The sequence below is a fragment of the Asparagus officinalis genome, chromosome 4 (genome assembly GCF_001876935.1).
Source record: "Asparagus officinalis chromosome 4, Aspof.V1, whole genome shotgun sequence".
In the NCBI taxonomy this organism is placed as follows: Eukaryota; Viridiplantae; Streptophyta; class Magnoliopsida; order Asparagales; family Asparagaceae; genus Asparagus; species Asparagus officinalis.
In genome coordinates, this window is record NC_033797.1 from 11,518,733 (window position 1) to 11,529,885 (window position 11,153).

General features: G+C 36.8%; 1 protein-coding gene across 1 annotated transcript; it reads left to right on the top strand.

The window, feature by feature from the left end:
* On the top strand, positions 4,584 to 5,352 carry LOC109838181 (serine/threonine-protein phosphatase 7 long form homolog). Its single transcript, XM_020406643.1, has 3 exons — positions 4,584 to 4,850; positions 4,953 to 5,177; positions 5,265 to 5,352. The coding sequence occupies exons 1-3, from the start codon at positions 4,762 to 4,764 to the stop codon at positions 5,350 to 5,352; spliced, it is 402 nt and encodes a 133-aa protein (XP_020262232.1). The 5' UTR covers positions 4,584 to 4,761.

Genomic DNA, 11,153 nt, shown 5'->3' on the forward strand with positions numbered 1-11,153 from the left:
TCTTAAATTTTAATAAATTTTAAGTTTGGTGCTTCTCAGATATTAGTCCTTTAAATCTTTAATGTTTTAAACGTGGTCCCCAAAATAATTGAAATTCCTATCAGGGGATAGACAGACAAAATTACAATTACCTGAGGGACTCGTTTTGGAGTAGTTTATAATAATTGACAGGCCTTATAAAAGTTTACTTATTTTAAGGACTAGTTTCAAAATATTAAACGATTAAGGGACTAATGTAGGAAGTTTTCTTTTGCATGAATGCAGGTTGTTTGAAGGTTGGAAGGATTTGAAGGGCGAAGGTCAGAGAAGAGAAGAGAAGTGGACGAGGATGACCGGTAGTAGGCGGTAAGTGTGGGAGATGGTGACCGGCGAAAGTCAAAGGGTCAAAAGATGACACGTGGATAGGATGCTCCCTCCTCAACTTTATATCTCTCTCAAGACTCTCACGCGCCGCGCCGTTATGGGCACCAGAATGCGACTGCATTGCGAGGGAGGTTGTTTGTAGGGGAATGAGAACATTTTGCATACAGATCCTTTTTTTTTTTTCTCAAGTTTTATATGGTACACTTCGGAGCAAAAATGTTGCATTTTATTTGTATAACCATCAGGAAAAATTCTGAAAATAGATCACATTTGCTAAATATTTAGCAAAATCGACCGTTTTGCTAAATATTTAGCAAAATTGACCTCTTTTTGGCCTGTTGGCCAAAAAGAGATCGATTTTCAAAAACTTGGCCTGAAAACATACGGGACTACTAGTCTCGTATGTTTTCAATACACTAATTAGAGATTAGAAAACATACGGGACTAGTAGTCCCGTATGTTTTCTGTGAGCTTCTCGTGGCTCACCAAAATGTACCGGACTACTAGTCCCGTACATTTTGCAGAGCCACGAGAACCATTTATACGGGACTACTAGTCCCGTATAAATGTCGACATATATATACCCTCTGCCCTAAATTCCGCTATTCCCCTTACAATCTCAATCTCTCTCCACCTTCTCTCTCCACATTCACTCCCAAACCCATCTCAATCTCTTCACCCTCACTCCCAAACTCATCTCAATCCCTCCCAAACCCATTAAAATCTCTCCCAAACCCTAATTTCACACCCAAACCCAATCTCCATCTCTCCCAAACCCTAATTTCACACACAAACCCAATCTCCATCTCTCCCAAACCAATCTTCATCTCTCCCAAACCCAATCTCTCTCTCACAAAGCCAACTCACCCCCTCCTCCCTCAAATCTGACGCCGAGCTTGATCTCCGACGCCAACGAAATCCGATTTCGACAAGATAACAATTTTAATTTTTTTTTCATAAATTTCTCCAATTTCGTTTAGTTAATATGTATATTTAGAGGTATATCTAGAGGAAATAATGAATTATGATCATCAATTTGTAAAATATCTAATTTGTATACGTCAAATTTTAATTCTTCAGTTAAAATGGCGAATGGAATTCCGATTATTTGCTTATTCAATGGGAAATTGAGTGTTGGAATGAATAATTTGCCTATATATGATGGAGGCTCTAGGAAAATGTTCATGTTGTCTAGAAATTATAATTTCGATGGAATGATGGAGCAAATATACAGAGTTACCAGAATTAATCATGCAGAAAATGCCATTAAGGTCTTTTGTAATTGTCCAATAAATGAAAAAAGAACAATTACGGTAGAGATCACCACTGATGAATTTTGTAATTGTCCAATAAATGAAAAAAGAACAATTACGGTAGAGATCACCACTGATGAAGAATTGAATTACATGATACAACTTACGGATAAACAAATCGCAATTGAGTTGTTCATTGAAAATATTCCAAAGTCTGGGGTTGTCGAAGTTTCGTATGCTCACGGAGAGTTCTCTCGCATGCTTGAAAGTCAAGTCTCATTATCTCAAAGTGCCTTGCACTTAAAAAATGACGCAGGTGCAACGTCAAGTTACATGTTTCACAACGTGTATGATGATATTTCAATTGATTTACCGGTTGGTGGTTTTATAAAAGAAGATGACAAATATGTAGATGCTGATGATGATAGTGAAGATGTTGAGTCTGAGGAGGAACGTCTTGATAGTATGCAGTTCGCAACTGGAGAGAACAATGATGATGCAAGTTGGATGAATGCATATTGCGTGAACAACGATTATGTAGAGTCTGAAGAACCGTTACCCGAAGAGTTTGAAAATGATGAGTGGATAAATAACTCACAAGCTGAGTTGGTTGAGCCTGGTCCTAATTTCGATCGACCTGAGGATATCACTTTCAAAAAAGGAGATCTATTTGAGAATAAGGAAAGCTTAATTTTCACTATACGTGAATGGGCAATTAGGAACCGGGTCAAATTCAAGCCGGTGAAATCCAACTCAACTAGCTACCATGTAAAGTGTTACTTCAATGAGAAATGTCAAGCCGCTTATACAAGTGCTGCAGACGATAGAAATTTAAAATGCCCATGGAAGCTTAATGCAGCTGTTAGGAAAAAATCCAACGGACAATTTGTGATCTCAAATTATTACGGACTTCATACATGTTGCAATCCGACTGTCGCTAATGATCATATGGCAGCGACTTCCGCTTATATAATGAAGCTAATTATGCCCGAAGTTAGGCGGGAACTTGATCTTACGCCAGGACAGATAATAACAACGGTTTGTGCTATGAAAGGCATAACTATATCCAAGTCTAAAGCATATGATGCACGAAGGAAGGCGTTGACTAAAATATTTGGAGATGGGAAGAATCTTATCAAAAACTTCCATATTATCTTGCAGCAATTAACAGGAATAATTCGGGTTCCGAACATGAGATAGTGTCTAAGCAGGTCTCGCCGTAGTGGAGAGGTTCGTACGGGTATTTTGGGCATTTGGGCCCGCTATCAAAGGGTTCTCGTTTTGTCGTCCACTCTTAAGCATCAATGGAACACATTTATATGGCAAATACAAAGGAGTGCTCTTGGTTGCGACCGGTGTAGATGCAAACGGTGGACTATTTCCAATAGCTTTCGCAGTCGTGGAGGTGGAGGATACATCGAGTTGGAAGTGGTTTTTTCAGTGTATTTACAAATACATTCCGACTGTTCAAAGTCCAAGAGTTATTACCTTTATTTCTGATCGAATGAAAGGAATTCCACGAGCCTTGCATGAGGGGTGGAGTGCACCACATCATCACCGTTACTGCTTGCGGCATATAAGAGCTAATTTTAAGAGAAAACATGAAGAGGTCAATTTATAAAATTTATTATGGCAAGCCGGGTGTGCCACTGACTCACTTGTATATGAGCATTGTAGAGAGAAAATTAAAGCCCTATCAGTTGAAGCACACAATTGGATTGAACACAACTTGAAACCGCAAAACGAAGATCGATGGGCATTATGTAAAGATGGTGGGGTGCGTTATTGTATGATGACGACTAATTGTTCTGAAAGTTTTAATGGTGTACTTAAGGGTGCCTGTGCTATGCTAATTAGTGCCTTAGTTACAAGGACATTTTATAGATTGAATGCATACTTCCAAAAGAGATGGAGTGATGGTGCAAATTGGACGAGTAAGTACACTCCAAAAAACGAGTTAATGTTGCAGAAAAGGGTTGTGGCTGTAAGAACATGTAGAATTGAACCATTCAACGACAATGAATGGGAGGTCAAGGATCGTGATGGCACTTACACCGTTCATCTCTATGACCAAGAGTGTAGTTGTACTTGTAGCCTACCACAATTACAAAAACTACCATGTGAACATGTTTTAGCAGCTAGTTCCAGTCAGGATGGTGGCGCTAGATTGCCGTATGATCGGTATTGCTCAGCTTGGTATTCAACAAATCATTATCGGAAGGCTTACAAAGAGAGTTTTCATCCTCCCGATGATACTCGTTATTGGCATGCCGCTTATACAGAATATTTATTACCACCTCAAGTCAAAAGACAAGCGGGAAGACCTCGATCTGTACGCATCAGAGGTACTATGGATCAAGGCCGGGAAGGAGGAGCATCACGAATCAGATGTGGAACATGTAGTCAATTAGGGCATAATAGGTCTCGTTGTCCATCAAGAACAAGTTTATAGCAATTAATTGGTAATATATTTTCTATTTACATTGTTAATTTTATTTTTGTGGCCTTATACATTTGGTAGAAACTAATAAGGTAATCTTGACATCGTTTAGGTATATACGCGATGCTCCCCGGGTCGGTTTCTGATGAAGTCCTCTATGATCAGCCACACCATCGTTCAGAGAGTATATCATTTACAGAGGTACTATGGCTCTATGTTTTGATTGATTTAGTTTAGACTCACATGATTTATTATTGTGATATTCTAATATTTGTTTTTATTTTTGTGCAGAGAGGGCAAGAGCTGGTTATGATTGATCATAGCCTTGGGCATATGCGTTGGCCGCTTGATGATCCTCGCATCATTGCCCTTGTGTCACAAGCCGGTTTTCTGATTTGCTCACAATTGCGATGGATGAAAGTCGACTGGGCACTGCTTAATGCGTTAATGGATAGATGGAGGCCCGAGACTAACACTTTTCATCTACGTGTTGGGGAGACGACTATTACTCTTCAAGATGTAGCAGTGATCCTAGGACTCCGCATTGATGGTCCTTGTGTCACAGGGACAGATAGGCATGTTTGGCGGAATGTATGTGATAATTTGTTAGGACTATCACTGGAGTCCTTGCCTGGAGGGTATATTAGATTGAAATGGCTAAAAGAGAATTTTGCTAACCCATTGCCACACGATGCATCAGAAGTCATGATCCAACAACATGCTAGAGCATATATTTTGCACATGATCGGGACGCTTCTTTTTCCCGATTCAAGTAAACATAAAGTGCATTTGAGGTAAGACGGGTCATAAATTGTTATTACTTTTATACTTTGATAAGAAGATATTTTTTCTCACTATTTTTAGAAAATCTGACTAACTTCCACATTTTTCAATAGGTGGTTACCACTTCTCGAAGACTTTGACGTGTGTGGGACATTATCCTGGGGTAGTGCTGTTTTAGCATATCTATATCGAGAAATGTCAAAGGTTGCTTTAATGCAAAATAAAGAGCTCAAAGGCTGTTTGACATTGTTACAAGTTTGGGCATGGGAGAGACTGGTTTTGAAACCGCGATTATGCGAGATCCGAGAGTTGGATGGACAGATTCCACTAGGCTGCAGGTAAAATTCCTCGAATTTAATATCGTTTGATATTTTATTTTTCATTTAAACTTTTGAACAAAAATCTATCGTATATAAAATTTACAGATGGAATGTCACTAAAGCCTATAATGAGGTCCCGGCTAGACAGTTAGACTTTTACATGGGGGAGCTCGATCGAATGAAAATTTTTTAGGTATGAATTTGAATTGCAATCGTTTAAAGCTATCGATATATTTCAAACAACACGGGCTAGCATGTGGATTGTCTAAGTCCGTTCCACATGTAACGTTGTGCTAAGAGAATGAACTCTCTTAATCTTGATGCTATGATTTTGAATACATAGACTTTGTCATTTTGAAGGGAAAAGACTAATCGACAACGCGTGTTAGGCGTAGGCTTATCTCTAATTAGGGATCGAGATAAAGTCCCCCATGCGTGTGAGGCATGGATTTTGATGTCCTTTTCACGGTAAAAGATCTCATTTGTTTCGAAATTGTGGAGATGCACATACCCGATCGCGTGTTTAGACAGTTTGGACTCACACAACACGCTCCACAATTGGTCGAAAAAATAGAGAGAAATGCGGCTAAAGGTGGACATCAGATTAACTGGCAGCGCACGCATCAATCATACATAGCTCGGTGGAATGATCGGCATCAACTTATTGTCGATCCGCTTTATCCTCCGATGCAGGAAGTCGATTACATAAGATGGTATTGGGGGGTTACCCGACGTTGGATAATCACCCAAACTGCGCCTCCAGTCGACGAAATCGAGATTCGCAACCAACAATCTCGATATGTACCAAGAGGGTTAGATGAGAGGCGATGGGTAAGTAAATTGCTTTAGATTATAATAGATTTTTCAATCTTTATGTTAGCTTTTGGTTTCTTATATGAAGCAATATTTTTATGTAATTGTAGATAGACGCATTGGACGATGTAGTGGGGATTGCAAATGAGGGTATAACTACCGCCATTGGAGATTCTGTGGACGTATCGATATTATAGCGGATAGTGACGAGAGTTCGTAGAGCTTTTCAACAAACTCATGAGGATCGACATGAAGGTCGTGAGCAGGTGGATCTTGAAGATACTACATATGTGCGCCACCGTAGACGTGATAGATCTTGCACGCATGACGATGAAGCTGGCCCGTCACAACAAGCTGGTCCGTCACAACGAGCTAGTCCGTCACAGCCCCCACACACAACCGGAGAGCGAGCATATACAAGCTCAAGACGAAGGGGGCCGCCGCCGATCTCAGCGGGTGCGAAGGCCGAGACAACGGGGGAGGGGTGGATTTTTCCTTTGTTAGTTTTTCCATGTAGATTATTGTCGTATGGATTTATTGATGCATTTGGATTTATTCTACTTAAGCTACATATTATCGTATGGTTAGACTTAATGCAGTTGGAATTATTTTGTGCTGATGTGAATTTTGGTTGAATTTTGGATGTGATGTTGTGATGGTGTATTGTTTTGTGATAATGTATTGTGTTATGATAATGTGTATTTTTTAGAGGGTTGTATGCTCAGCTAGAGGGTCATGCATGTTTTGTGCATGTTTTGCCTCTGCCCAGCAAAAATACGGGACTAGTAGTCCCGTATTAGTCCCGTATTTTTGCTGGGCAGAGGAAAATTGCTCTGCAAAATATACGGGACTATTAGTCCCGTATATTTGATTGCTGAGGCAAAATTGTCTCTGCAAAATGTACGGGACTAGTAGTCCCGTACATTTTGGTGAGCCACGAGAAGCTCACAGAAAACATACGGGACTACTAGTCCCGTATGTTTTCTAATCTCTAATTAGTGTATTGAAAACATACGGGACTAGTAGTCCCATATGTTTTTAGGCCAAGTTTTTGAAAATCGACATCTTTTTGGCCAACAGGCTAAAAAGAGGTCGATTTTGCTAAATATTTAGCAAAACGGTCGATTTTGCTAAATATTTAGCAAATGTGGTCTATTTTCAGAATTTTTCCCCATTAACCAAGCTACAAACTTCTAAATTTTCATATATAAGTAAATATGATGCTATGTTTTCTCCAAGATATAAAAAGATAATTGAAGACCGGTGTCTGAATACCTAGAAAAAGTAACCTGCATGGGTTGGATCCATATTGAAATTGATAGTGAAACTTGAGTGCTTGATTTTCTGCTTGAATCTAGGTAAGTGTTTCATGTTAAGAAATCCTAACACGGGGCTAGATAATTTGGCGGGTAGGTGATTATAAAATGGATTCATTTCTAATTTACTGTATTTTAATTTTAACCAGAGTCAAAATTTTAGTTTCCTATATAATTCTTCCTATTCATTCCCTTAGATTAAAATCTAGGAAAATCTAGGATTTTCCTGATATTAATGCCTTAAATCCTTCATATTATGAAATTATTGTCTTCAATCATTGAAATTGATACTGGTTCATTCAATTCTTAAGTTATTTTAAAATTAGTTAGCTTCCGACTTTTTCTTAAAAAACGAAAGGAGATATAAGAAATGCAATTTATGCTAAAAAGCCAATTTAGTCCCTATACCAAGGCTTCATTCTCAACTTGGTCCAAATACTTTCTTCTGTTTTTTTTTCCTTCTCAATTTATGTCCCTGAACACTACCTTAGTTACAAACTAAGTTCCTTTTTAGCATCCGTTAAAAAGTATGTGCTAATCTTTTGTTTATGATAATATTATCCTCAATCACTTCAGAGTAGAGGTCCCCCATATTTTTGATTTACAACTCCACTTTTGAGTCCATTTAAATTCAATCGTTGCTAAAACTTTGTTTTTTTCCAATTTGTAATACCATGTCTGCGGTTATTAGTAATAAACACTCAAAGCAACATGAGAAAGATAAGTAATTAAATGAGCTGATAACTGATCCGATGATGACATGAAATATTTGAGACCTGAGTTCATCTTGTGATGAGAACCACAATGGATCCAATAGAAATTAAAAGAAAGGGAAAAAAATTTAATTAAATGAGCTGGATTGTCCTCATAGCAAAACAAAATAGCAATTCAATGCTAAAACTATTGTATTGTACAATAAAATGATCTAAGAACAAATATGGATATGTTGCCAGAAAGAAAAGAAACAATAACAGAATGATCTGTTTATATAAACATTCTTTGAGGGGTTTTTTCACACAAATCACCTAAATTTCTTCTATTCCACTAAAACCGTCGAAGATATTATTCGTGTAAGTAACTACTATCAAACCTGTAATGTAACATGCTTTACGAAAAAGTTGAAAACACCCCCAAACCCCCGTCATAGAAAATTAATGTAAAAATAAAATAAAATGATGATTTTTTAGGACTGAGGAGTATTTTCTTATTTTTTCGGTCACTTGCTTGACACATGATAACGTTAGACTTTGGGGGTTAAAGTAAAAAAAAAAAAAAATCTCCCTAGAGTTAAGTGGAATACAAGAAGTTCAGGAAGTTATGGGCAATAGGGGTTTTGAAAAATTTACCCTTATGGTTATGAGTTGACTAAGTGATTAATTGATTAATAAATAATATAAAAAAAGAGGAAAATGATGTGGAAGATAAGAAACCTATTTTGTATCTGCTTTTTCATTGCATTTTGTGAGCTAAATTATTGTCTAGATTCTCCAATATGTCGAGTCATTAATTGTTTAGTAGGTACAAACATCATTTTCATAATTTCGTTAACAACGTAGAACAGCTGTAAAAAGTAAAAGATTAGGTACAAATTAAAAAGAGGGAGTTTTAAGAGAAACATACAAATTACAAAGTAAGGTTTTTTCTGGCAGTAGATTGAATTGAGGGTAATGTTATCATAGATAAAAAATTTAACACTTAATTTTTAACAGATATTAAAAGAAGACCAGATTGTAATTGGAATGAGGTATAAGGACTAAATTGAGAAAAAAATTTAAGTAAGGATCACTTTGAAAATGAAGGCGACTAAAATGACATTAAAAATATATCCAATATATAAATAACCAAAGCTTCATTTACCAAAATATATCCAATATATAAATAACCAAAGCTTCATTACCAATTATGTGCAAATTAATGCTTTGTTTGGGAGTTTACTATGAGAAGGAAAGGAAAGTTAAATAATGGAAAGGAAAAGTAGAGAAAAAGAATAAAAAGATAAAATGTTGTTTGTGAGTTTATCAAGGGGAATGAAAATAAACTTAATTTATCTTATTTGGGAGTTTTCCTAAAGTGAAGTGGATATATGTAAAGTTATATAAATATCCTTACATGTTATTATAGTAATTTATCAAGTAGTAAATGACAGAGATAAAATTATCTCACTATGCTGTTAAAATTTACAATGTTCATTTTACATCCTCTATAGCCCAATTTGAGAGGTAGGAAATCTTCTTAAATTTTACATTCCCTTCTATCCTTTAACCTCCTTAAAAAGAAGAAGAAGAAGAAGAAAAAAGCTCCTAAACAAAGGTTATATAAATTTTAACTTTCCCAGCTCTTCTCTAATCCCCCATCCAAAAACTCTCTAAGGGGGTGTTTGTTTCAAAAAAAATTTGACATTTGGGTGGGATTTCAAATTCTAGGATCAAAAAGTGGGTTTTTTTGGGTTTTAGAATTTCATAAAACTTGTTTGTTTCAAAACAAATTTTAGAATATCAAAACCCCAAATAATAAAAAAGTATTATATTTAAGGATTTGTGAAATCCTCTTTTTTGGGTGGGATGTGTGGTGGATTTTAAAAGTGTTAGACAAATTAAGGATTTCAAATTCTAAAAAGTTTGAAACAAACAAAAATATTACAAAGTATACTATTCCAAATCCTAAAATATTGTTAAAACAAACAAAGTTTTAGTAATCCCAACCCATAACAAATTACCTATGGATTTTAAATCCCATAATAAAATCCATATCCTAAAATTATAGGATTTGAAACAAACACCCTCTAAGGGGCTGTTTGGTTGTTGTTGGTAAATTTGTGTATTTATGACACAACTTGGAAAGTTGTTGTCCACCTCATCAATTTTATTTTTATACTTTTCTTTGTTTGTTTTTTATTCCATTGGAATCATAAATTGATTGTTTGGTTTGCAAATGTAACTTTAATTGTTTGTTTGGAAAGTGTAAAAAGTGGTCCCTACTCAAATGATCATATTGGTTGGAATTATTTTTTATTATTTTTTCCTAACTTCAATGTCAGCTTTCTCCTAAAATCATGTTTTTTTTATGAAATCACTTTACAAGCCACATCAGCATATGAAATCACTTTACACTATTTTCACAACTACAAACAAACAATTGAAAGTGATGAAAGCTGACATTGGAACCCACTTTTTTACACTTTCCATCCTTTTACATGGTAAAAACATACAATCAAACAACCCCTAAGGGAATGGTCGAAAAAGCTCCATAATAATACTTAAACAAATATTTAACGGGGCAGTTGGGGTGGGGGGGAGGTCAACGTGGGGGCCTGAGGCCTCAACGTCTACAGTTACTTTTTGACTTTTGCACAGCGAGGACAGGAGACCATGAAAGCCAACGCGATTGTCGTCTTGGCTATCCTACGTGTACGTGTCGTTTCCTTTTCTACGATTGCGAGCCATTCGTGTTCTGTGGACTGTACAGGATCACCTCATAGACCAGCGTCTGGGTTCACGTAATGAGCCTGGATCGGATGTCGGGCTCCCGGCACCGAACATGATTGCCGATCGCTGGTGAGCCACTTATCTTACGCGTGTCCTTAATGTTTATTAAGCCCTTCCTCTGTTATTTATCCCAGAAGATTTAGAGACGACGACGTAGCTCTTTTCATGTAATTTATGGGTTTGATACGGTGATACGGGATTGAGTGGTCAGTATCAACCTGACAGCTATAATAAAACACCTCAAAAATATCTCATCCTGTTGGGAATTAATGAGAGGTTGTTAACTCAGCTTTTATCATGCCACAACAGATCCCGTTTTGTCCAAACAAACACTCTTTTTAATGTAATATTATAGCAATCTGATAGCTACAGTACAGTAT

Excerpts from the sequence above, each read along its gene's own strand:
- LOC109838181 (XM_020406643.1), top strand. The coding sequence starts at position 4,762 with ATGATCCAACAACATGCTAGAGCATATATTTTGCACATGATCGGGACG. Across the intron at positions 4,851-4,952 it reads AAACATAAAGTGCATTTGAG|GTGGTTACCACTTCTCGAAG; the intron begins GTAAGACGGGTC and ends ATTTTTCAATAG. Across the intron at positions 5,178-5,264 it reads CAGATTCCACTAGGCTGCAG|ATGGAATGTCACTAAAGCCT; the intron begins GTAAAATTCCTC and ends TAAAATTTACAG.